The 26,918-nt window shown below is 46.7% G+C and overlaps 2 protein-coding genes across 5 annotated transcripts in view; both read left to right on the forward strand.

The window, feature by feature from the left end:
* Window positions 1–7,318, forward strand: part of MYO3A (myosin IIIA) — a 173,612-nt gene extending 166,294 nt beyond the window's left edge. For all 4 annotated transcript variants that reach the window (XM_070800833.1, XM_019973123.2, XM_070800835.1 and 1 more), the window contains one exon: window positions 2,700–7,318. In XM_070800833.1, the coding sequence (XP_070656934.1) occupies window positions 2,700–2,817 (118 nt within the window). In that variant the 3' untranslated portion in view covers window positions 2,818–7,318. The remainder of the gene's footprint in view (window positions 1–2,699) is intronic.
* A 616-nt stretch (window positions 7,319–7,934) lies between these two features.
* GAD2 (glutamate decarboxylase 2) overlaps window positions 7,935–26,918 on the forward strand; it is a 65,646-nt gene continuing 46,662 nt past the window's right edge. Inside the window, exons 1-7 of the mRNA XM_070800839.1 lie at window positions 7,935–8,103; window positions 8,789–8,848; window positions 9,053–9,202; window positions 10,218–10,451; window positions 15,030–15,120; window positions 15,681–15,793; window positions 20,887–21,002. Coding sequence (XP_070656940.1) covers window positions 8,028–8,103; window positions 8,789–8,848; window positions 9,053–9,202; window positions 10,218–10,451; window positions 15,030–15,120; window positions 15,681–15,793; window positions 20,887–21,002 — 840 coding nt within the window. The 5' untranslated portion in view covers window positions 7,935–8,027. The remainder of the gene's footprint in view (window positions 8,104–8,788; window positions 8,849–9,052; window positions 9,203–10,217; window positions 10,452–15,029; window positions 15,121–15,680; window positions 15,794–20,886; window positions 21,003–26,918) is intronic.

Below are 26,918 nucleotides of genomic sequence, written 5' to 3' on the forward strand. Positions count from 1 at the left end.
TCAGGGACAACAGCCATGAAGAGTTGAGTATCTTGTGAATTTTAATAAATGGAAGCAGGTGGCAGGTAGCCAGTGATTAGCCAGACGCGTGTCTGTACTCCTGGCTAAGACCAAACCTTCCGTTTGTGCACTGAATCCTAGTCCTTCCGTGTTCACCAGAGCATTGTCCTGCAACTGTCCCCTCTCTCTTCTACACCTTGAATGTCTGTTCCCTTTACAGAATCATTTCTGACAGTCTGTGAACATGGTGTAATTGGATGCATCCTAAAAAGCACCCTTGACTCAATCTGGAAGTCCACCTTGACTTTCCAGAGCACCAGTGTTCCTGGTCTTCATTACATCAGAAGAGTAATAGATGAGTGTGATCCTGCCTCCTCTAGGTCATCTCTCCCCACCCTTTCTTGGGCTACCACACTCAGGTTTCCATTCCCATCACTCCATGGAAACTGTCCCTGCCAAGATCATCCTATCTGGAGATGATTCTCAATCCTTATCTCACCCTATAAGTAGCATGTGATGTTCTTTCTTCAAACATTTTCTTCACTGTCTTCCAGGACAGTAAGTACTTCTCTTGGTTTGCCCACTCACTCACTGGCTGCTCCTTCTCATTCCCCATGGCTGATTTCTTTTCATTTGCCTGACCTCATCCTTTGTATATCTTAAATATCATCTATTTACCTAAAACTCTCAAACTGAGAATACCCTGAGATCAGGGCTTATATATCCAACTGCCTATTCAGTATCTCCTCTTGAATATCTAGTATCCCAAACTTAGCACAATTGAAACCAAAATCTTTTAACTCACCCTGCCCCCAAAGATATTCCTTCAGCAGCGTTCCCCATCTCATTAAATGGCAACCTCATTTTTCTTGTTGTTTTAGGTAAAAACCTTGGAAACATTCTTAATTCCTTTCTTTTACACCCCACATCCATTCAGTGGACTCTTCCAGATCGACCTACCAAAATGACCAAAATCTGACCAGTTCTCAGCTACTCAGGCTTGCTTAGACTATTGCCCAGTCTTTTCACAGGCCTCTTTACTTCCACTGAATCACTCTGCTACTCAGAAACCTCCAGTGTCTCTCTTGTTCAAGTCCCTGCCATGGTCTCAAAGCTCCATGTTGTCTGTCACACTGTCCCCTCCTTCCTCCTGCTCTCATCCCTTGCTGTTCTGCCCCTTGCTTGCTCCACTCCAGCCATAATAGCCTTCTTGCTGTGCCATGAACACAATATACACACTGTCATCTTAGGATCATAATGGGGGTCTCCTGTCATCCTGGAATGACTGCCCTTCCTTGCAAGATCTGCCTGGCTCCCTCCTCCCCTTCTTCAGGTCTCCCATCAGATGTCACCTTATCAGAGAGTCCTTTCCTGATCACCCTCTATGAAATTGCTTACTACTACTACTACTACTACTACTACTAAGTCGCTTCAGTCGTGTCCGATTCTATGCAACCCCAGAGACGGCAGCCTACCAGGCTCCCCCGTCCCTGGGATTCTCCAGGCAAGAACACTGGAGTGGGTTGCCATTTCTTTCTCCAGTGCATGAAAGTGAAAAGTGAAAGTGAAGTTGCTCAGTCATGTCTGACTCTTAGTGACCCCATGGACTGCAGCCTACCAGGCTCCTCCATCCATGGGATTTTCCAGGCAAGAGTACTGGAGTGGGGTACACTCACACACATGTACCGCCATCCACCTGGCTCTTCTTTGTAGAAGGCTTCCCAGCCTCCCAACTCTCACCACCTGGAGTACTGGAGCTGTTCATGGTCCTCTCCCCTTCTAGACTGTAAATCCTGGGAGAGTAGGGACTTGTGTACACCCATCACCTACACCGGTAGCTGATACTTAGTAGGTGCTCCATGAATAAATGAATTGATGAATAATGCTGCATTTTAGGGAGCTCCTTGCTTCCCCCAAGCAAGCTGCAGAACCTAAAGGTAATTGTTGGCAGGGTTTCCTAGCAGTGGCTCCAGGAAGGTGGCCCAACAGCCTCACTGAAGATGTTGAAACATTGGAAAAGCTAACAGAGTGATTGTGCGATTTGGGGGAAGCATTTAGTTGGCTCAGCCGGTAAAGAATCTGCCTGCAATGCAGAAAACCCCGGTTCGATCCCTGGGTTGGGAAGATCCCATGGAGAAGGGAATGGCAACCCACTCCAGTATTCTTGCCTGGAGAATTCCATGGACAGAGGAGCCTTGGGGGGACGGTGTGTGTGTGTGCGGGGGGGGGGGGGGGGGAGCCACAGTCCATGGGTCACAAAGAGTCGGACACGCCTGAGTGACTAACACACTTCCTTTAAAACAAAGAACTGAGCGTTTGCAAAATGATTGTCTATAGAGGCACATTGAGTTTACTGTTTAAGGAGAAGGTACTGAAGTATTAATTGGTTGTGAATTATTTCAAGCCAAACCAAGCTCACCTTTCTGAACTACACCTTCTGATGTTTTACTTAGCTGTCATTCAACTAGGCTTCACCAGCTTCCACCAACCCATCTGCTCCTCGCTCAGGAGTTTTGCAAACCTGCTGAGGAAATACCTCAAATCCGTTAGGTTACTGCCCTGCTGTTTTGAACATGTGGTTCTTAAACGTCCAGTGAAGGTGGGAGGTGTGGGAGAAGGACCCGCCTGACTTGGGGAGGGCGGGGAAGCCGCGGCGCGCGCTGGCGCCGCTGATGCTCGGCCCCCGGTCTCCCTCGCAGGTGCTGGGCGGCGGAGGACTGCGTGGAGGAGGAGAATGGGCCCGCCGCAAACCCCTACGACTACAGGAGGCTCCTGCGCAAAACCTCCCAGCGCCGGCGGCTCGTTCAGCAGGTGTAGCCCCGCTGCTCAGCGGTCAGCGCCGTCGGGATGTGCCCGAGACTGCGGGGCTTGCCGGGGCCAAAGCGGGGGACCCTCGGGCGCTGCGCCATCAGGCACGGGGGCTGCGGCTCTAACCTTTGTAGGGGTTGCCCCCTCGAGTGCCCGGGCCAGCCGCTGGTGCTCGGAGGGTAGAGAACCGAGAGCCCTTCAGACGCGGCGTCTCCGCGCTCCCGCGTCCTCCTCTCCCACCAGCCTGCCAGGCTGGGCGTCCCTGGCCCCGGCTGCCAGTGTGTCTCTTTGTTCACTTCTGCGACACCTCTTGTGGACTCGACTGCGCCTGAGCTCTCGCCGACCCCTTCTCTCTCCTTCTGAGTGATTTCAAAGATTTCGTCTTTCTTGGAAACGGCTTTGCCAGGCCCGCAGGATCCTCGCTGAGGGGTTGAGTCCGTGAGAAGCGAACAAAGCCCCGAGGTTTGGGGGCGGGGCCGACTTTGAGGATGAACTTCATCCCAAACTCGCGCTTTCCCTTGCTTTGGTCTTTAAAGCTATCAAATAAAGGAAATGCATTGGAAAGGACGTGGTCCACCGGATTCCCCTTAGGGCCCAGGTTCCTGCTGCCCAGCTGTGCAGGTGACAGGGCCCAGGGAGGGGAGGAGGTGCCTTCTGTCTTTCATCAACGAATAACTTCGTTCCCTACCCCCATCCCAAAGGAACATACCGTCTAACTTAAAAAGCCCCCATACTTTAGACACACACGTGGGCTCTAGACAAGACTCCGAATCCTGCAACACACAGCGCCCACACGCACGGAGCCCCAGCTCGTCACACACACACACAGTCTTCCCAACCAAGGTGGCTTCCTTACAGAGGAGGAGATGGGTGGATAGCATCCCCGACTCAATAGACATGAGTTTGAGCAAACTGGCAGATGGTGAAGGACAGAGAAATCTGGGGTGCTGCAGTCCGTGGGGGTCGCAAAGAGTCAAACACTATTGAGCGAATGAACAACAATAAAAATTCTGGTCCCACCACTGAGCTGAGCGGTCCAATTTTGAAGGTTCTCTTAGTTTGAGTTTTGGTGTATTTAAGATGGAAGGGATGGTGGTGGGTAGGCAACTCGTTTGCCTTCCTCAGTTGACTGCATTTTATTTAAAAACTCAGGTTAAGCTCTTCTGTGACTGTGATGCCCTCTGAGTCTGTGCAGCCTGGTACAGGAGAGAGAAGAACGTGCTGGAAGGGTTCTATCTCTTCTGCCAGAGTCCCCAGCTCCTGCACCCATGGCCCTGGGCTGGGGGTCTTGGGGAAAGTATTCAAGGAGGGAGTGAGAGCACGCGTGCTGCTGGCTAACAGCATGTATTGTGGCTAACAGCATGTATTGCGCTGCTCTCCGATGGGTGGTAAGGTTCTCTCCACCCCAAGCAGTTGGCACCGAAAGGTCCCCAGTGGTGGTGCCAACAACCTCTTCCTTTTACAAAGGGTACCCTCTAGAGGGGAAGCCTCCCACTGAGGCAGAGCTGAGCTTCAAGGCCAAGTGCACTCAGGCCCTGCTCCTTAACCTGGGTTCCCGCCTGGGCCTCCATGGGGGTTGGGACCCGGAAGAAGGAGCCACCTTTGTGGTGTGGACCAACTGCAGGGCTGTGGTCGCGGTACGGGCTGGGCCTGGTCCAGGCATCCAGGAGACCAGCCCTGCAGGGCACTGTCAGGGAGGAGATGGAGGGGCATCTCTAATCCAAGGTGTCCTGGCCCCCTCCACCGCTACTCACCTGTCCACCCACCACCAGGAGGCCTTAGAGGGACAAAAGCAGCTCTGCTTCTTTGCCAGTCCTCTTCAATCAAAGCTTTCAGAGTGGCCCCACAGACCAGAGCCCTGGAAGCCTGGCCCGTTGCTGGAGAGGGAGGCAATTGGGCCCCTCCCTAAAGTCCACAGCACTTGCCTTTTGAAGTGGGACTAGAACAGAGAGCAGCAAACACGTGATGAAAGGTTGCAATGTTTTTGTTTTCCTTTCTTCTTTTGAATTCTTCATTTTCTCTCCTTTCCCTTCTCTCTTTCCATCTCTTCTTCTTTGTCCTCTGACACTTAAGGGAGGACTCCAGGGAAAATTCATACCAGACACTCTTCTTTGGCAGGCCTGCAAGGCAATCTCTGGGTAAACCACTGACAAGAAATAGGTCAACCAAGGAAACTGACCCTGGCCAGCGGCCCTAGGAGCATGAGTCTCTTCCCTTATTCGAGGAAGGACCTTCGAAAGCTCTTCCCCAGCGCTGGCCCGCCTCCCCTCGCCATCCAGTGGCTGCCTCCTTTGTGAACTAATGACTGTAATTATTACCTCCCAGAGCTCTTTTGTTATCTCCAACCCAAGCCCAAATGAGGGGGGAGCGGGCTCTTTTTTGAAATGAAAGTCTTTATAAAGCAAATTGCCTGTCTTGGGAGGGCGGGCATTAAGGAAAGACAAATCAGATACTGTGTGCATCTGAAGTGGGTGTGTTAGATAAAAAATGTAAATATCACCATTAGGTTCAAAACACTGGGATTTCTGATTTAATGCAGTTTATTCAAAGAGAAGAAGTTTAAGTCATTGCTTTAAAAAAAATCTATTCAGTGTTGTGATTTCTACCTTTCTTGTATTTTAATCTGTTTCCTTCTTTGAGGCTCTGTGTGCATGTGTTTTAAACATCTAAAAGAATATTTTTGTTTTCGACCACTCATCCGTAGTAGAAAAATTCTGCAACTCCAGCCTGCTGACTTGAAGTGAAACATGTGCAGGATTTGGAGTGGATTTAAGCAAAGAATGGGTCTCTTCTCCAGCTTCTCTCTTCACTGAGGAGCAGGAGCTGCAGAGCCATCTGCCAGCGGCGCCAACGGCCAACCCACAGAATCTTTACATCCCTGGAGTTGGATCCACCCCTGGAGTGGATCCACTGGAGTATTGGAACTGGGAGCTCGGGAAAGAGGGTGGAATGCAGGCCTGTGTTCCTGTTAACCTGGTGGTCGCAACCTGGCGCAGGCTTCTCAGCACAGCAGGCTCTGAGCCGAGCCAAAGGCCAAGGGGCCAGCACCCTTCCCCACACCCACTCACAGGCTCAGATCTGGCAGCCACGGTGCCAATCCTGTGGCTCCTCCAGGCTCGTGGAAAGAAGACAAAGCTTTGTGGAGAGAATTGACCAGCCACCGCATGCCTTGGGGCACAGGATTTGGGCTTGTACTAGGCCACCCCGGGTCCTGTGACATCCTTCCTAGGCCAGGGTCAAGGGATGATAGACTGAGGATCCACTGGTATCTGCTTTAGCAGCAGTTTTGGTAATTTGCTTCAGTGATCAGAGAAAGAATGGCCTGTTCACACAGTGGAAATGAAAAGCGCCTGCCCCAGGTGAGCAGCACGCAGGGGAGTGTGGCCTTGGGAGGCTGGATGCAGCCGGGTCACCCTCACCCTCTCTCCCTGCTCCTGGGAGCTGCAGGGTGTACTTGACACTGATTTCTACTGCCAAGGGAACGCAGTGCAAACTCAACAGGCCTTACATTCTTAAGGCACCCCAACCCCGCAACCTTTGTTTAATAGCTTGTTGAGAAAGGAAAATGTAAGAGTGGAGAGGTTATGATCTCGTGCACACATGCTAAATTGCTTCAGTCGTGTCTGAGTCTTTGCAACCCTATGGACTGTAGCCCACCAGGCTCCTCTGTCCATGGGATTCTCCAGGCAACAATACTGGAGTGGGTTGCCCTGCCCTCCTCCAGGGGATCTCCTGGACCCGGGGATCGAAGCCGCGACTCCTGTGTCTCGTGCATTCGGGCAGATTCTTTCCCTGGAAAAGAGAAACCCCTTCCCACCAAGTACCAGAGATAGTGACTCTCCCGTCTGACCCCGCCCCACCCCAAGCCATCGCGACGATTCCCTTAGGGGAAGAAGTGGTCATTGATTTGAGGCTTGATAAAACCAGGGCCCAGGGAGGTCATGCTTTCTTTCAGCTTTTGGAGGGCTCAGATTGCTTGTTTATTGGAAACTCTGTGCAGGCTTCTCAAGCACACAACGGTTCCCCTGACGTGTAAGCAACGGCCCTTCCACGCCTTCGCCGGTCAAGGTCACCGAATGACGCGACCTCATCCCCCATCAGCTATCAGCCGTCAATCCTGTTGGCTCTAGTGTTCTTCCTTGCCTCCTTCCAAGAAGTTTACATTCGTATTATTTCCCTGCCCAGCCTGAGGTTCTTGGTGATAGATTCCAGAGTGAATTTTAATTGCCTCAATCAGCAGTCTTTCTCCCAAGCCGTCAGTCAGAACTTGAGCAGTGGACTCGGCGACCAAGCGCTCTGAAGCGCAGGAATGGTTCCCAGCCCCCACCTCGGGGTGACTATGCGGTTCAGTGGGCAGAAGTTAGGCTCTACTAAGGAGCAGGACTGAGCCCATCAGTGCTTAGGTGCCCTTCCCGCACAGTCCCCTTCCCAGGCTCGCGAACCGCTCCAGATTCCCCTAGCCGCCGGAACTCCGGGGGGTCACAGCGACCTCAGCACTCTCTCGCAGGAAGGTGGCGCGGACATAGCGCCTCCTTCTCCGCAGTCGGAACCAGACCTCAAACAATACACCAATCGTCGCAAATAAAAGCCTGTCTCCGCCACCTTTCCCGCCTCGCCAAGGTCTCTGTGGTCTCCCCGCGCTGATGCCGGCGCGCAGTCCGCCGCGTTAGCACTCTGGACAGCGCCCCCGGTGTAGCCAGCATCCTCTCGCCGCACGCTCCCCAGGGATCGCGTGCTCACCTCCCACCCGCTCACGCCGACTCCTGCACGGGCGCACTGTCTGCCTCACACTCGAACGATTCAGCTCTCTCCCTCCCGTTTTTCCCTCCGCCGCCCCTTCGTCCATCCCGGCTGGGCTCCCTCTCCTTCAAAATCGCTCGAGTGCTCGGGCGCTTTCCCATCTCCCGGCGGTGAGGACCCTTCAGTCCTCTCCTCTATTCACTCCCCGAAGCTTTCAGAGCTTTGCCACTTCTCTAAGCTCTAATCCCAACACACACGCGCGCACACGGACACGCACGTTTCCTGCCCCTGTGTGACACCCACCCTCTGTCGTGCGGCCGCGCCAGACCCCGCGCGGTGTTCCTCCTACTGCCACACACACACACACACACACAAACACACACAAACGCACGCACGCGCGCGCGCAGGGCGGAGCGGAGGGCAGGCAGCTCGCCGGCAGTTTGCACTCGGAAGCGTCTTGCTCCAGTATCGCAGCGCCGATGGCATCTCCCGGCTCTAGCTTTTGGTCCTTTGGATCTGAAGATGGCTCGGGGGATCCCGAGAACCCCGGCACAGGTAGGAGAAACGGTACCTGCAGGCGGAGAGCTTTGCGGGCGGACTGGGATTTGAGGGGCTGGGGAAGATTGAAGGTTTTCCCACCTGCAACAGGAGACTTCGGACGCTTAGCCCTGCCCTCGGGGTGGGTCCTTGATGACCCAACAGACTAAACCCCACAGGCTCTTATCCCCTGGGAAGATGCCCAGGGACCGTCTGGTTCTTTTCGCTGAAATCTGGGAGAGCCTCTAAACACGGCGGTGTCTCCTCGACACCGAATTCCTGGGCCTGGGATTCTGCCACCGTCTTAGTGTCTGGAGAGAGAGAGGTGGTGGGGATAAGGAAAATTGGAAAGGGGAGAGAGTTGTTGATCTGAAAGGAGAGCCTGCGAGGAAATGGACGGCCTCGGGTGTCGAGGAAAACTCGCCCAAGCGAGGCAGGAAGGAGACTTTGTCCTAACCGAGTGGTGCCTGAAAGGCAAGTGCAAACGGCCACAGTGTGGGCCGCTTCTGAGGAAACCGCCAAGGGTCGGACCGGGCCTCCAGGCTCCCGCCACCTCTGGCACCTGCTCGCTGTGCGGGCGCCAGGCAGGCAGCCTTTCCCGGAGCCCGGGTTTGTTGACGTCGTTCACAAAGAACGAAATTTCACACGTGTGCCTGCCGTTTTCTGTCTGCCTCGCTGTCCTCCCACCTGTCTTTCCTTGCAGCCAGGGCCTGGTGTCAGGTGGCCCAGAAGTTCACGGGCGGCATCGGAAACAAACTGTGCGGTGAGTGCCTGCGCGGGTGCCCGGGTGAGGGAGGCGGACATGGCCAGGCACCGCGGAGCCCGAGGAGCTCAAAGCCACCCTCTCACCTCCGCATCCCGTCAGGGGTCGGGTATTCTTGATTTGGGGATCGGGGATGGGGGTCGGGGGCTGGGAGCCAGGCTGGCGGGCGGCTGACTGAGGTCCGCTCTCCTTGTCCTTGCCCAGCTCTGCTCTATGGAGACGCCGAGAAGCCGGCGGAGAGCAGCGGGAGCCAGCCCCCGCGGGCCACCTCCCGCAAGGCCGCCTGCTCCTGCAACCAGAAGCCCTGCAGCTGCCCCAAAGCGGAGGTCAACTATGCATTTCTACACGCAACAGGTAAGGGCGCCTCGCTGGGTCCCGGGAGCTTCTGCCCCTCGCCCTGCCGCGTCCACCGTGGCCAGGAGGGACTCGGCGCCGGGAGCCTGAGCCGGGACGTCGAAGTGGAGGGCAGAAGCAGACCTTGGGAGAATCTCCAGGAGACCTCGAGAAACGCTAGGCCTGCCCCCTCGGTCGGACCCGGACCCGGGCCTCTGCGTGGCGCTGGGCTCCGGGGTTCCAAGCGGGGTCCCGGGCTGAGGCGCTCTGAGCCCAGCGCCGCCCTCGGGTCTCCCGGTGGCCGAGGCGCCCCGGCGCACCCTAGGTCCAGGTCCTATTCTCCGTGCGGCCGAGGCCTTGGGTGCGATGTGGTGTCTTGTTCAAAATAGCTTGGACTTTCTAGGTCTTCAGATCGCAAGAGTAATTTGTAGCTGTGGTTTCAGGAAAAAGATTCACATGAAACCTGCGCGCAGTTTTACTTTTGTACTTGCACACCCAGTGTGCGAGCGCGCGCGCGCACGCACACACACACACACCGCTGACTTAGGAAACAGCCGGCCTTAGTTAATAAGCCTTAGATCCTATGATGCCATAGGATAATAATAAGCCAAATGATAACCAAAATCTTATGAGCCATTTTGCCGGATTTACCCAAAGGCATTCCTCAAACATTCCTGACTTGAAGTGATCTTTTAAGATGACTTATTGAGAAATACCGTTTAGCGAGAACCCGGGAGAAACAGATGAATGGAAGTATATTCTCTTAAAAAAAAAAAAAGAAAGAAAGAAAGAAAGAAAAAGGAAGCAAATCAGTTATGAGCTGAAATGCAAGAAATAATTTGGGATAAGAAAAGAAATCGTATTTTTTTCATTCCTTCATTTTTGAAAAATACCTCCCCTTTAAAGAAGATGCTCTGCTTTTCCAGAAGATTTTGTTAACGTAAAATCTCGGTTCAGAGAGAAAGTGTCAAATGAAGACATTTCCTGGATATTTTCATTGTAAAATTAAAACGTGGCATTTTGATTCCGTTCTTAGATCTGCTACCAGCGTGTGACGGAGAAAGGCCCACTTTGGCGTTTCTGCAAGAGGTTATGGACATTTTGCTTCAGTATGTGGTGAAGAGTTTTGATAGATCAACCAAAGTGATTGATTTTCATTACCCTAATGAGCTTCTTCAAGAATATAATTGGGAATTGGCAGACCAACCACAAAATTTGGAGGAAATTTTGATGCATTGCCAAACAACTCTAAAATACGCAATTAAAACAGGTATTGTCCAATCAGAAATAATAAAGCTCTTTTTTCTTTTATGATTTTTTTTCTAGGAAAATGTTTTATGGAGTTATTGATAATTTCAAATTTACAATGTTATTTTCATCATTAAAAAAGTCATGATTAGAATGATTAATGTCAAAAGCACCCTTTACTGTTATTGTTCATGGTTTTGAAGTCAGAAATGTTACCTAAGTATAAATCATCAGATTTTACATTGCACTATTTGGCCATGGAAATTATCCACTGATGTAGAAGCAACTATTTGTCAGTAGAGGCCAGTAGAAGTGACTCTACTATAGAGAAAGAAAAAAAAGAGAATGTAGAAATGAATGCATAAAAGGCATGATCCAAACAAAAACCCAAATACCAGGTCAGTGCTGGTATTTCGTTGGCATAGAAATGAATAGAAATTGAACAAACCATCTGTGTAATGGTTGAAGCAGAAGGGTAATATTTTGGCATTGTCTCAGAAGACTAAGACTTCAGATTTGAACTCTGGCTTTTCTCTATTTTTGAAGAAATGTACACAAAAGAAAACCCAATGTAAACTAGCTTAACAATTCAGCCATGTTATACAAGGATGCATGTGCTTCCTAACCACTCTGTATAGAAGATAAAGGGAAAAAAGGATAGAGGGGAATCAGATATCCTTAGGGACAATACTTTTAGTGTATTTTGTGTGTTTTTTAGAAATAGTATTCTCCATACTCTATCCATTTTTAGGATAGAGTAACATATATGTGAATGTATTCTAAGCTTTCATTCTAGCTACACAAAGTCAGCTATTCATCTCCCCAGGTCACGATTACCCCTGCCTTTTCTGCTTTGCCTCTAATCATCCTGATACATGGTGGCCATACACTTCATTAAAGCAATAAAAATAAGCATGAATGAATTTGGAAGGGAAGGAAGACCATGTGGATCTAAATTGATTTGTAGCCTTAGAAAGATTTGCTAACAAATAAATATGTAAAATATCACAAAACATTAATTACTCTAGAAACATGATCCTTTTCTCAGCAAATTTAGAATTACATGAATTATCAGTGCGATTCTAATCAAAAACAAATTTTAAGAATGTTTGTTGTGTGACTTTCAGCCCTTTGTTTTGCTATATTTTTGTTTTTGTGAGTTCTTTTCATTGACAGGATAGATATGCATAGACGCTTTGGGAAATTGATTTCCTATACTATTATTTCCCACTTTTGTGAAACTATAGACTTAGAATTAAGTACGTAGGAGAAAGAATTTAACTTGGAGGTTTCTATCAAACTCAGTCAGTGGAGGATGCTTTTTTTAAGGCATCTTAGATTTAATTCTCAATTATATTGACAGAGAATCCACATGAGGTATATACTAGGCATTAAAGATTTTTTTTCCTTCCAGATTTTTGTATATTTGTAGGTGCAAGCCTGAGCAATGTTTTTAGTTCATTTTTGTTTGACCTACTCCCCAACCTAACATTTAAATACACTAACAGTAATTTGCTACCTATTACTTTTATTGCTACCAAGCCAAAAAGAATCTATAAAAGTGTTTTCATATCTTCATCCTTAAAAGCTGATGGAGTCTGAAATGCAATTTAAAGAGTTAAGATAATGACAGTTGCAGGTCAATGAAAGCAATAGTTCTGTCAATGTTCCATTTAGTGTTGGGAAAAGATGGGCCAATTCAATACTTAGATTTTGCCATAATGCTTGTGAAACTGTTGGTCAGTGTAGCTCTAATATGTTTTTTAAAGGTCAGAAAAAAATATGATTAAATTGAATTTCTGACCAAGGCATATCAATATTAATTCAGTACAACATTATTTATAACATATATAGTCTTCTGGTCCTTCCTCCCATCCCCAATAACATTTCAAATAATTAACAACTGCCACCTTCCTTTTTGACTGGCAAGTTTATAGGTTTTATGTACAACTTGTATTTGACAAGTAGTACTATTTAAGTTCTGTGAAGTAGTTTCTGTCACCGCTACAATTAGATGTGTTAATGTTCCTTGGGAGATTCCTTTATAAAAGCATGTTACTACTGAGAGTCTATAACCTAATTTCCACTTGGACTCCAGGCTTAGAGAGAATAGAGGGGAGATGAGGAAATCTTTATGCATTGTTAAAATTACCTCTGTAAGAAATATTGGAATAGAACATGGGAAAGTGTGGAGAATGATAAAATTCTGAAATAATTAGGCTTTGCTGGGGTCATCAGCTTTGGCGTTAGTGGTAGTGGCTGAGGAGTGAAGGGATTCATGAACTCAATCATGAGACAAAGGAATTGAAGTGTGAGTAAATGAGCCGTCCTTGGGTGTGTGTTGCTGGTCTAGAGAGCACAGTCTGGACCGACTTGGGGCCCCTTTCCAATGGACTGTGGACACCAGGGTCAGAGCTGCCTGGGGCTGGCTATTCACAGTCTGCGCACCCTTCTTGGCTCATTTGCTGATCTGTGGGCAGCGGTCCAGAGGCACAAACAGTGCCTGGTTTCAAACTCGCTCTCCGAGGCGGCAGCTCATGGCCATCCGACTCCTCGGCAGGGTGCTGACTTGCAACACAGGATCAGGTTGGGGCAGCAGCAGCAGCAGCAGCTGGATGCCAGGGCGACTCAGACAGCAGGCAGACAGGTCTCAGGGAACCCTACCTGAATTCGCCAGCAGCCTATTCATGGGAAGCCAGCAACCAAGGGGACATTTTGTTCTGATCTGTCAAAACTATCTCCCTGCATATTTCCACATCATTATCAGTGAATGCAAATTTTGAGGCTGGACAGATTTTGGTGAAATAGACCAAGGTCAAAATTTGACACAAGAAGGAAGCCAAGCAATTGCAGCATCGCACTTCTTACCATAGTTTCCCAGAGGGAGTCATCAGGGTGAATTGATCTTCTGATAACCTGGGGCACGACATAGGTCTTGGGATCCCACTCAGTTTTATGCAGAGGTTTTCCTGCCTAAGGGTCCATAGACTTGGTGTGAAATGAGAGATACCAGATTCATCCAGAAAATGCATAGGAGTTGAGAGAGTCGATTAATGGCTAGATTTGCTGATCCTTATTAATTTTCTCATTTCAAGGAAATGGCTTAGGGAAAGAGGAATGGAGGGGCACCGAGAGGGAGATGAGGGCTATGATTTCAGCTGTGAGCGCTAATGAAATGGGGAGTCAATGAGGCAGAGAGGGGTGGAGGGCTGCTGCAGACAGCAGCGGCAGCCACAGCCAGGAAGGCTTTTTCCCTTTCCGTGGACCTGTAGACTGATGGGAGCAGCATCAGAGAGCCTGGGAAAGAGCAAAAAGCTCAAAGGGCACCCCGCAAGGCCATCGGGATGTAAAACAATGCCATGCTGGAGAATAAGTGAGAGCTGGCCAGTCTCTTTAAAATGTGCTCTTTCCCAGCTCTTCTCAGCATCTACTCATCTAGTAGCCACATGCTGGAGGCTGATAAGAGAGCAGTCCCTGGTCCTGGAGATAAGCTTTGTGTTGACTTTTGTCTCTGCTCTCCCCATTGCCTACCTTTATCTTGTTTTGTCCAGGCTGGCCTGAGAGTCTCTCACATCCCCAGGCTTCAGACAGGTGTCCAGTAAGTGGCAAAGTCGTTTTAATAAGACGCTGCTTCCAGAATTGTTAATCTTGCAGGATTTTGGCTGCAAAACAACATCACAGATTTATAGATAGGCTTATGTGGAGCAGGACAGGGAAATGGAAGTCTAATGAGATCTTTACAATCACATTTTAAATAATAGCCTCAGGAGTGTTGGGGTGTCAACCCCTTTAGAGAGTTTTAGAGAAATCCAGAAGTTAATTAGATAAGCCTGACTGAGGGACTGATCAATCCGTTGAATATACCTTCATGTATCTTGTGGACAAGACAGGGATGTTGGCTGTATTTAGCTTTATTTTTAATTGCAACTGTGAAGGATCTCTGTTGTGTAGAATCAAATATTTGGACAGAAAAGAATAGACAAGAATTACATTTGTTCATTACATTTGTTCATACCAGCTTTAGACAGTCATCGCCTTTTGAATTCAGGGTAAATCACTCAACAGAGTGTCCTATTTTCTCATTTTTGCCTTGTCTTCTCTGATCATCAGCCATTTGTCACTGATATTATATGGATGTTGGCATGCCTGGCAGATGTCATGGTATATGACTGATTCCCAGCACAATTTAATGGAAAAGGGTTTTTTAGCAGCACAAGTGTAAACAAGAAGTGGCCTATTTTTGAGTAGCTTGGGATTGTCCCAGCATTTGAATCTGCAAATATATTGAAAGAATGCTAGAAAATAAACTAGTATCCACACTGCAAACCAAATTTATTATCTTTTTATAGGGTATGGTTAAAGAAAGATCTTTAGCATGTGTTCTAAGAAATATCACAACACCAAACAGTCTGTCTTGTTAAAGGAAATGCTCCTTTGCTCTGTGTGTGTGTGTGTGAGAGAGAGAGAGAGATGGGTTTCTGAGTATGGATTTCGTATTACTGAAGGCTCTTTCAAGATTCTTCATCTAGAGAAATCATGGATTTCAGAGGCATTCATTTTCACTGGACTCACCTTGATTCTGGTGTTCCATCTAATTCAGGACATCCAAGGTATTTCAATCAACTTTCTACTGGACTGGATATGGTTGGATTAGCAGCAGACTGGCTGACATCAACAGCAAACACTAACATGTAAGTAGCTAAATATGTTTTTGTGTAATCCAGGGTAATTATTAATGACATTTCATAATATTTATTCTACCTCTTATGTAGAAAAAGAAATCTCTCTCTCTTTTTTTTTAAGTAGCCCCTAAAACAGTGAGACAAACTTCAGAAGAGTATGGGTATTCACTCTTGCTTAAAAGAAAATAGTCCTGATCTCTTTTTCACACAATCAAAGTTATGCATCATGTTTTAAATACAAAAAGACACTTTGGGGGCATACTGGATGTATTATTGCATGTAATATGAGAGAGAAATGGTACTAGATGTTGTCTTTTAGATAGTGTTAGAATGTTACCCTGCAATGTATTAATTCACTATGATAAATGACCCTTGTGCATGAAGCCAATCACTGAAGCTCTTGACTTATGAATGTAGGAAACAGAGCAAACCTTTTTTGTCTGCTTAACGCTATACTTGTAACATCTGTGAAAGTAGGGTTTGAACAAGGAAACTGTTCTGTAGATACTGTCATGATGAATCATTCCATTGAGTGACAGACATAAAATGTGGCCATGACGGTGTTTCAGGTTCACCTATGAAATCGCTCCAGTATTTGTGCTTTTGGAATATGTCACGCTAAAGAAAATGAGAGAAATCATTGGCTGGCCTGGGGGCTCTGGCGATGGGATATTTTCTCCTGGTAAATGATATTTTAATATTTCTTCATATTTTTCTTCTGGTTTGTCATGCCTTATTATAAACATCAGTTCAGTTCAGTCACTCAGTCATGTCCGACCCTTTGCGACCCCGTGGACTGCAGCAAGCCAGGCTTCCCTGTCCATCACTAACTCATGGAGCTTGCTCAAACTCATGACCATTGAGTCGGTGATGTCATCCAACCATCTCATCTTCTGTTGTCCCCTTCTCCTCCTGCCTTCAATGTTTCCCAGCATCAGGGTCTATTCTAATGAGTCAGTTCTTCGCATCAGGTGCCCAAAGTATTGGAGCTTCAGCTTCAGCATCAGTCCTTCCAATGAATATTCAGGATTGAGTTCCTTTACAATGGACTGCTTTGATCTCCTTGCAGTCCAAGGGACTCTCAAGAGTCTTCTCCAACACCACAGGCTCAAAAACATCAACTCTTCGGTGCTCAGCTTTCACTTTATTATGAACATAGGAATGATTAAATATCTAGCCTGTGTTTCTGCTTAGGTTAAATAGACCAGGGGTCCCCAGCCTTTTTGGCACCAGGGACCGGTTTTGTGGAGGACAATTTTTCCATGCACCCTTCATGGGGGATGGTCTGGGGATGATTCAAGCACATGACATTTATTGTGCACTTTATTTCTATTATTATGATGTCAGCTCCACCTCAGATCATCAGGCATTAGATCCCGGAGATTGGGATTAAGTACATGTGACCACTGACCATGCATCCAAGTCAACTACCCCATGCTTGAATATTATTTTTTTGTGTGTTTAGAAAGAGGATAATCAGCAATGATATTAACCCGTACTTCTACTGCAATCCTACATACAGGATGCATGGATTGTGTGGAACAAAGGAATAAAGATTCCTAATAAGTGAATTAGGGAATAAGGTATTGTACTTTCCCAAGCATCATGAAAGGAGAAGGGTACCGTCACTGAATAAAGCATTCTCTGACTGAGGGAAAATAAAAGGTACAGTTTACTTAACAGAGCCTCCATACACCATCCCTTTCAAGGAACAAGCAGGGAAGCTGATTCACACAATTTTTAAGTAGGACGGAAAGTGCCTGGAAGACAGTTTCTTAGTGCTAAAAGAAAAGGGTGATGATTTCTTTCAGAGGTTTCCCATTCTTTTTTTTTTTCCTTTATGGTGTCATTTAGTCCTTCCCACTCTGCCTTTTTATCACCAGCCATTGTATTCTAAGCTCCATTATATATACTTCTTCCAGCCACAAAAGTCAGCCTGGGACAGAAAGTCCTGCTTAGGGTTCCAGGTCTGTGTATGTGACCTTGGTTTGACACAGAGAAGAACTAGAAGCTGGGAAGTCAGTGGGAAGAGAGAGAGCTACTGACCTGTGGAAAAGAAACCTGGCGCACAGACCGTCACCTCCTCAGCAGCAGGAGATGGGGGTCATCAGAATGGGCATCACTGGCCCTGGAGCTTGGTACCCGGAGACTGGCCCTGCTGGGGAGGCCAGAGCCACACCTGCCATCGTGTGAGGCAGAGCAAAGGCTAAGTCGTGATTCCTCTTTAGCAAATCTGCAAAGGCAGGGGGATCACAAAGGAGAGAGAAAATGAAATGAAAAGACAGAAAAGACATGATGATGAGTAACAGTGGCCTCAAGGCCAAGTCTTAAATTCAGCAACTTTATCTACATATAGCTATCTATAAATAGCTCAGATCGGCTATTTCATTTTCTGTTTTTAAAGAGATAGTATGTTTTCAGGTGCTGAAGGAAAATGTGTTAGTTAAATGAAAGGGAAAATTTGCCTTAAAAAAAAAAATCATTGTACACCAGCTGTGATGAAAATTTTAGGCTAGTTTCAATTTGTAGGGAACTTGATATTTAGTGCCCTTGGAAAACCATCCCCGACTGAGGGAAGTTTGTTAGCATTAACTGGAACTGATGTTTTAAGGTGTTTTTCATGAGGAACTAGGTGAAGTTCAGAGATGAATGTCGTTTCTACCTTTATTCTGCCTACTCTTGTACGAGTGGCTGTGTGACTGAGCTGTCCCCAGGGAGCCAGGAGCTCCTTGGGCTCTGTGTTCATGGTTCCCAGTAATGGGAAGAGAACAGCTGCTCCTGTGGACCTGGAAAAGATGACTAAGTGGAGTTGGACCAGGCCTAACTTACCTGGCTGGTCTTGGAACACACCTGTCCCAGAAAATATACGCCCAGAGAAAGACTCCTCTTTGGTAGTTCTGCTAAGCCAGGTATGGACTAAGGGCTGCCACCCCCGTCAATGATGGGGAATGATCAGGTAGAGAAGACTTAAGCTCAATCCTGAGACTCCTTCCTTGGATCCTGAAGATCCATGAGCTCTGAGTTCCCAAGATGGAAGCCAAAGATGCCAGGCTACGGGGTAAGGAAGACACTGGAAAATCAGGAGGGAACTGAAGAAAATGTCATTAGCAACCTGTTTCTGCTCTGCTTTCTACAATGCATTACAGAGAGGAAATGGACCATAGCATCCTCAGTTTCTAATAGATGGCTTTCTGGGTAGGATCCAGCCTTATTCCTGGGAGAAAGGGTCTATGACTTAAGGGGTGAACATAGGGGAAATCATACATCTATGTGCTTGAGATCTGACAGTCCCATTGCCTGGAACTAGACATGGAGAGTTAGGTCCATGGCTTGAATACTCAGCTCAGCCAAATTTCTCTACACCTCCATCTATAACATCCAGTGGCGTCATGCTTCATGGAAAGTTCTTTGAAACGGACCGAAAAAAAAATATGTGCAGCCTAATGGTTGAGAGTCATGTTTTATTTGGTGGAAATTTTTAGGACTTAAGCCTAGGAGACAGCATCTCAAAGTAACCCTCCTCTGAGAAGTTGAGGGGAGGAGCCAGGATATACAGAAGTTTTGCAATGAAGGGCTGGTAGTCTGAATGTCCAAAGATGATTGTTAATTAAAGGAAGCCAGCTATTCCAAATTAAGGAATTTAGTGCTTTTCTATGAATGGGAAGATATAAGAGTTTGGACTCACTGAAATCATTCCTTTCATATGCATCTCAGTCATCTGGAGCCAGTATCCTGGGTTTTCACATCCTGACCTTCCTTGGGGCAGATCACAGATCACAGGTATTCTTCTTCCTGAGTGCCCTTGAGGCTCACCAGCTCACTTTGGAGGGCTGTACTCACTGATGATTGTGATATCCTTGTTTATGGACATGGCAGGAAATACTCCATTTTTTAGAGACTTTCAGAAGAAATCTGTTTATGGGATGTCACCTTCACCTGGGAGTCAGAGGGAACTGGAGAATGCCACTGCTCAGCACGTCCTGAAGGGCTGAGGGGGAGAAGGGAAAGCTTGGCCTAGTCACAAACCTGTTCCTGTCTAACAGGATTCTCAGAATGTTGGGGGCTTGTTGTTGCATCCTTTCTTGGAAGATTTCTGGGAGATAAGAGCATGTAGGGCTTATGCATCTGCCCTCTTGCCTGTGTTACACAGTGTAGTCTGCTCTGTCCAGAGACCCAGACGCCTCTTTATCCCTCCTGGGGCTGCCAAACCTTTAAATGGAGAATGACTGAGCTGTGAGATGAAGCGTGGGAGGCTGCACCCTGGATCATTGTCCTGGGAGGCCCACTTTCTTTGTGTCCTTTTTCTCCCGTTTTCTTTCCTTTTTCTTCCTCCCTCCTTTCTTCCCAGCCTCTCTGAAAATAACGAGGGCAGCAATTCTTAGTGGGGATTTATTTTGTCCCCAGGGGACATTTGGCAATGTCCGGAGATATTTTTGGTTGTCACAATTTATTTGGGAGTAGGGAGCATGTAATGCTCATGACATCTGAGTAGAGGGTAGGGATGCCCAGGAAAGCCCCATCACATGGAACTGTCCAGCCCGAAAGCTGGTACCATGCCCGGCAGCATCCTACCCAGTCAGCCTTTTAGACAAGGTGTCAGCTCAGAGCCAGCCTGACCTGGATTCTATTTATCCCATGTCTCTAGGGTCCAGAAGCAGTAGGAATTGCCCTCGTTCTGACTGATGATAGAGCCAGGCTCTGGGTGACGCCTGCTCTGTGCCAGGTTGCCTGCTTGAGTCAGACCCCAGGGCTCACTAGGCAGAGATCATCACCATACCTGGGCCATCCAGCTTGGTACAGAGAACCCTCCTGCTCCACAGCCACCTGAAGGGAAAGGAACTGAGAGAACTCACATGATGGCAGAGCCCAGGCATACCCTGCTTTGGGTTGGGGAGGGGGGTCATTGTGTTTCACTCCTCATCATGTTCTCACAACTCCCACATCAGCATATTCATTTGCTTTCACAACTTTCTGTCTTCTATCTGGTTAACAAAAATCCTAAACTATCCAACAATCCTGGGGAGAAGCTCACTTTTCTTTGCTTGTCAAATGAGACTACTTATAAGACACTAATTCTATGGTATGAAATCCTTGACAGTCTTAGGATGGCACATGAAAAGTAGTTCAACATAGATTTAACATTCCCCTTGTGTGTCTTCCTAATTATGAAATTGTAGCCATTAAAATTATATTGCAATGATGTCATTAAGAGAAGAGCCATCTGAGGGGAATTAACAGATGAGTATGATGAGATGGGCTTGGATGTTTATCATTCTATAAGGATTGTTAACATTGTTAAGTCCACGATATTAATAGCAACTGATCTTTTTCAGCTCAGATAAAAGGCACTGCATGAGCTGAAATGAAATGTCCTCTCCATGAGGACATACGTAGGATTTTCACAAATCTAATGCTGAATGACCTACTCTTAAGCCGAGAAGGAAGTCAACTTTTTAAGTTCTTAAAGGCCTTTTCAAACGGCTCCTAGTAAGAGCAGAGTCCACTGCAGTTCGCACCCTGCCCCACCACCCCCAAGCCCCCAGAGACAGACGTGGACTTGGAGGGCTGGGATCCATCCTGGGATTGGGCCGAATACTCCTTTGGACCCTCTCAGCAATGCCTTTGAATTTGAGGATTCAATTCAAAGCACAGCCAGTAAGACGGTTTTCTCCTGTGTCCAAGGAGGACTCTAGGTCAGTGGAATTAATGTTGCTTGCTTGTGACATAATGTTAACGATGACTAGAAAAGGTAACTGTTGTTTCTCTGCCCTCTAGGTGGCGCTATATCCAACATGTACGCCATGCTGATTGCGCGCTTTAAAATGTTCCCGGAAGTCAAGGAGAAAGGAATGGCTGCGGTCCCCAGGCTCATTGCCTTCACGTCTGAGCATGTAGGTGTTCAACGTCCTTTCCAAGTTTAAGGTTATATTCCGTAAAACCTGAGTTGAAGGAGTGGTATTTGGAAATACTTTACCCCACGATTTCTCTTTCCAGAAGATGCCTCTTGGGAGAGGATGAAGGGGAGAGATCAGGTGGGTGGTACAGTGCGGGGAGTTCCTTTCTCTTTGAAATTCAGGAAGATGCTCAAAGTGAAAGCGGTTTGCTTTCAACCCATGGTCCTATACTTTGTAATAAGGTTATGTGTTGGGGAAACAGGAGGAGGAGAGAGGGCAGAGTAACTGAACTCATATGGATCATCAGTGCTTTGCAGTACAGAACTCAAAACCGCCAAGTATCCTGTTGATACAGGCTTTCTGTTAGAAAATTCTGACCAGATATTCTACCCTCTTGGTTCCTTGGAAGCCAGTGAATACAATTCACAACCACTCCACTAAAAATGGAATTAAAGGAAATTAATGATTTATTTTAATACATTATCCTTAGCATCTTGTGTTCAGTCATGTTTTAGCATGTTAAATGCCCTTCCTCAATTTATAGGCATCAAATTTAGCAGAGAAGAGGACAGCCTGAAATCACCTGATGTTTTCTTTTCCTATTGCTGCTGGAACAAATTACCACAAAATGTGTGGCTTAAAACCACATGAATTCAGTATCTTACAGTTCTGGAGGCCAGAAATCTGTAGTGGGTCAGGTAGGGCTGCGTTCCTTCTGAAGACTGTAGGAGAGAATCCATTTCCTTGCCTTTAGAATTTCCAGAGGCTGCCTGCCTACCTTGGGTCATGGCCACTTCTTCATCTTCAAAAGCAGCAACAGCAGATCCTCAAATCCCCCATCCCCATCCCCAGCCTCTGCTGCCATCACTCCACCTCCTTCTCTAGCTCTGACTCTCCTGTTTTCCTCTTTTCTTGTGATTATACTTTGATAACACAAGATAATCTTTCATCTCAAGATCCTTCATTTAATCACGTCCTCAAAGTCCCTACTGCCGTGTAAAGTTACATATTCACAGATTTAAAGGATTAGGGTATGGTCGTCTTTGTGGAGGAGCACAGTACTCAGCCCACAAAGCCTGATTCCCCACCACGACATAGCTCTCATTTCTCAGCTTCTCCAAGGGTAGAAAACCAGAATGCAATTTGTCTTCCAGTGACTGTTTCCTTAAAGTGAATTTGGATCCCTCAGTAGTTACATGTTACTGTATTCTCAGGCTCGAAACACCCAGGTGATCTTATATTGGAGTCTTCCTCTTTGGGTTTCCTTGCTGTTTCCACATCTGAAATGAGGTTGACGTGTTAGCATGTTCATTGTGCTCTCTGGTTTCTGCACAAGTTTCTTGGGCTCAGGTTAGATGTAAGTTCATTTAACATTGCTCAGAAAGTTCAGTCATGTGACCTGAGGATAATTTAATGTACCTTAGTTCCTCGATATTGCCAACTTGTGGTCTCTCTCTTCTCCATTTTCCAAGGAAAGAAAGGTGATTTAGAAAGAAATGATTCTACAACAGCCATTCAATTCTTCACCTCCTTCTAGTATTTCTATCTGTGCCCATAATTATGGAGCAAGATTTGAAAATTATGAACCTAAAATACCAATTGTCTCTAACTCAATAATTATTTTGACAGATAAGCTATTCTTCTAATGTACAAGACCTTAAATCTTGTTGTTATTGACCATTTCTAACTTCCAATAGATACATGTTCATTTAATTCAAAAGCAACCTTGTGGGCCAGGCAGAACAGGGGTTGTTCTCAGCATTTTTTTTTTTTTTTTAATGAAGAGGGTATAGTTAGCTAGAGAGATAGAGCCAGGATTAAATAAATATCCTGACTCCCAGACCAGTGAGGGCCCTGCCCAAACCACCAGCATAGAAACTAGATTAAAAAATACAACAACAGTTTTATAAACTACAGCTCATCAATTGCTTTACATTTTATACCTTCCCAAGTCAGATTTCCACCAAGAACTTTTTTCTTAACATGCTGTTACTGCTGCTGCCAAGTCACTTCAGTCATGTCCGACTCTGTGTGACCCCATAGACGGAAGCCCACCAGGCTCCCCTGTCCCTGGGATTCTCCAGGCAAGAACACTGGAGTGGGTTGCCATTTCCTCCTCCAGTGCATGAAAGTGAAAAGTGAAAGTGAAGTAGCTCAGTCGTGTCCGACCCTCAGCGACCCCATGGACTGCAGCCTTCCAGGCTCCTCCGTCCATGGGATTTTCCAGGCAGAAGTACTGGAGCGGGGTGCCATTCCCTTCTTAACATGAGGCGATGCTAAACTGTTTCTTCTCCATCCCTCCCCAGCCTAAAATATCTTTCATAATACCCATCGGTTGGGCTGGAAGGGACTTTTAGAGCTTGATTTAAAGAACTCCAGTGTCTCCTGGAGCACTTGATCCAAACTGTTCTGGACATTTGTTGTTGTTCAGTTGCTAAGTTGTGTCTGACTCTTTGTGATCCCATAACTGCAGCAAGCCATGCTTCCTGTCCTTCGCTGTCTCCCAGAGTTTGCTCAAACTCATGCTCAGATGGTAAAGAGTCTGCCTGCAAGGCAGGAGTCCTGGGTTCGATCCCTCAGTCGGGAAGGTCCCCTGGAGAAGGGAATGGCTACCCACTCCAGTATTCTTGCCTGGAGAATTCCATGGATAGAGGAGCCTGGTAAGAGTTGGACCCAACTGAGAGAATAACACTTTGACATTCTGGACATATGAGCCCTTAAAAGTGAGTCCTGCCCTTGAAGCTTCAAGTTAAGGGGTAGCATAACCCCCATGTCTAGCTGCCTCTGGGCTCCAGACCTCAGGGCCATTCCATCCATTCATCCTTTTGTACTGCTCCTTCCAACTTCAGGCCATGCCGGATCTTTCCTTAGTCTTAATGGATTTTGCAATCACTGTCTCAACCAGCTCCAGAAATAGACCTTCACAGGCTGAATAAAGAAAATTACCAAATCAGGTCTCAGCATACCCTTTCCACAAGCTAGTTTCCATCTCTGCATGGAGGTTTCTTTCCTGAATCCTTTGACCTGCAGGGAGACTGGAAGGGGTGTGGGGCGGGGTGCTGTGTGGGTCAGATGGGGAAAGGAGTGGCCAGTGGCTGAGGCATGAACCGCCTCCATTATTGTCTCTTGTTATGCTCCTAGAGAATTCCCAAGTCACAGGACTTTGGGAGAATAAAATGAGAGTCAAACACTTTCATCAGTGCCTGGGATATAAGAAGTGAAGTCGCTCAGTCATGTCCGACTCTTTGCGATGTGACCCCATGGACTGTACCCCACCAGGCTCCTCCATCCATGGAATTTTCTAGGCAAGAGTACTGGAATGGGTTGCCATTTCCTTCTCCAGGGGATCTTCCTGACCCAGGGATCGAACGTGGGTCTCCTGCATTGCGGGCAGACGCTTTACCATCTGAGCTACCAGGGAATCCCAATGGGATGTAGGAAGCTCTACATAAATATTCAGTTCATTTCAGTCACTCAGTCATGTCCAACTCTTTGCGACCCCATGAATTGCAGCCCGCCAGGCCTTCCTGTCCATCACCAACTCCCAGAGTTCACTCAAACTCACGTCCATCGAGTTGGTGATACCATCCAGCCATCTCATCCTCTGTCGTCCGCTTCTCCTCCTGCCCCCGATCCCTCCCAGCATCAGAGTCTTTTCCAATAAGTCAACTCTTCGCATGAGGTGGCCAAAGTACTGGAGTTTCAGCTTTAGCATCATTCCTTCCAAAGAAATCCCAGGGCTGATCTCCTTCAGAATGGACTGGTTGGATCTCCTTGCAGTCCAGGGGACTCTCAAGAGTCTTCTCCAACACCACAGTTCAAAAGCATCAATTCTTCGGCGCTCAGCTTTCTTCACAGTCCAACTCTCACATCCATACATGACCACAGGGAAAACCATAGCCTTGACTAGACAAACCTTTGTTGGCAAAGTAATGTCTCTGCTTTTCAATATGCTATCTAGGTTGGCCATAACATAAATATAGGTAACTTGAAAAAAACCACCAGCACCTTGTTTTATGGATGAAGAAGTCAGGCCCCAGAGATGGAAGATATTTTTCCCAAGCTTTCACACCCAGGCAATGGCAGCATCTGCTCTAGAGCCTCAGTTTTCTAACAATTCTAGCACTGTGCTTTCGGCTCCTAGGCTGGCTGACCAGAGAGCCATACTAGCTGGCTGTTCTACATTCACTGGAAGCAGCTTTCATCATATCCTATTTTCTTCATGTTGGTTATTCTGACGTTAATATAATTTCCTGATCTATTGAACTGACCTGGTTACTGTCCTTTCTTCTGTTCTGAGCAGGGAGTTGATAACTGGACATGGTTAGTGCCATAGAGATGAAAATCGTGTTGAGAAACTGCCATCCTCCAGCATCCAGAGAGAAACTTCACATGTTCATAAGGCAGAGGGTCGTCTGTTGTTTTCTAGAAGACACTCCACTCCCTCTCTGCCACGTTCTGCAAAGCTACCCATCACTTCTCTGGCCACAAAAACAGACTAGAACTTTCCCTAGCTGATGAGGAGGGCAAGCTGGTTTTGTTTGTTCAAAACGAACTGCTCTTGAAATTCACCTAACATTAAAGCAAACAAATAGTATGGCGATAAATCACTGAGTTGAAACGAGATAGTGTTAAGTTATGAGTTGGGAGTTCCAAGATTATTTTTCTCTGAAATATAGAATCACAAAATTGGAAATGATCTTAAAGATTATCTGGTTCAGTATTCATCCTTTGCTGGAATCTCATCAAACTCAGTGACAGAAGAGCCCAGAAAAAATTAACCTGATGAATTTTAGGTCCTTTCTTGAAAGCAGGTTTAGAGGGAACCTAAGATCACAGCTTGGTAATTCATCTCTCTCTCTCTAAATCTTTTGAAAGTCCCAACCATGAGCTTAATCCCAGATTCCTCTTATTTCCTCATGTGACATAAGCTCTTCCAGAAATAGCTTCAATGAAGCAGCATAATCACATCTAGGAAAAATGTTCCTTATAATCACAGCAGACGCTGAGATCTTTCAGATAAATCACCATAACTAACTCATTCCACTTGTCACATGCCAGGTCCAGGGCGGGTCGGCGTCTGCTGGAATCATCACCGGTGTTCTGCTGAGACGCCTCATGACCTCAGCCCACTTCCATGGGGGTGATGATTCTCATAATTGCTTTAGAAAGATGATTTTCAGATAGCAATACTTTTTGAGAGAGTTTCAATGACAATAGATGTCTTTTGTGTTAAAAAATGAATGGTGTATTGAAGTAATTGTTTGGCTCTGTAAAATTCAATTTAAATTTTAGAAAGAATGTAATTCTAAATTATTCAATGTGTATGAATAATAAGGCTATAACAACTTTTTGTTGACAATGAACTATCCATATGTTCCTTAACAACTTATTCTTTTAATCTAATAATAATGTAAGTCCTCTAACAAAAGTAATGATAAGTTCTAGAAAATAAAGAATTGGGGAAATATAAAAGCAAAACCAAAATATGAATGGTGACCTAGGCAGCTTGGAAAAAGCTCCCATGTTATGCTCCTCATTAGGCAGAAACACTAACTGACCTTTCAGTATGTGAACTAGTGAACCAAATTCAGGTCACTTGGCACCCCCTGCTCCACCTCTGTGCTCCTCCCTCCTTTTCCTCATACGGTGCTTGTCACCCCTGTGCCATCTTCTCTTCTACCCAATCCCCTCAAAACCTCCTCTTCAGAAAGAACCTGAGAGTCATGTCAGTTCAGTTCAGGCACTTAATCATGTCCAACTCTTTGCGACCCCATGGACTGCAGCATGCCAGGCTTCCCTGTCCATCATGTAAATGATTGTAAAATCTAAGTATTGCCTCTCATGGGGACATTTTCACTGCAATAGGAGAGGCAGAATGAGGCAGAAAAGCAGAAATCCAGCCATTGGGCA

The sequence above is a fragment of the Bos indicus genome, chromosome 13 (assembly GCF_029378745.1).
Source record: "Bos indicus isolate NIAB-ARS_2022 breed Sahiwal x Tharparkar chromosome 13, NIAB-ARS_B.indTharparkar_mat_pri_1.0, whole genome shotgun sequence".
Taxonomy (NCBI): Eukaryota; Metazoa; Chordata; class Mammalia; order Artiodactyla; family Bovidae; genus Bos; species Bos indicus.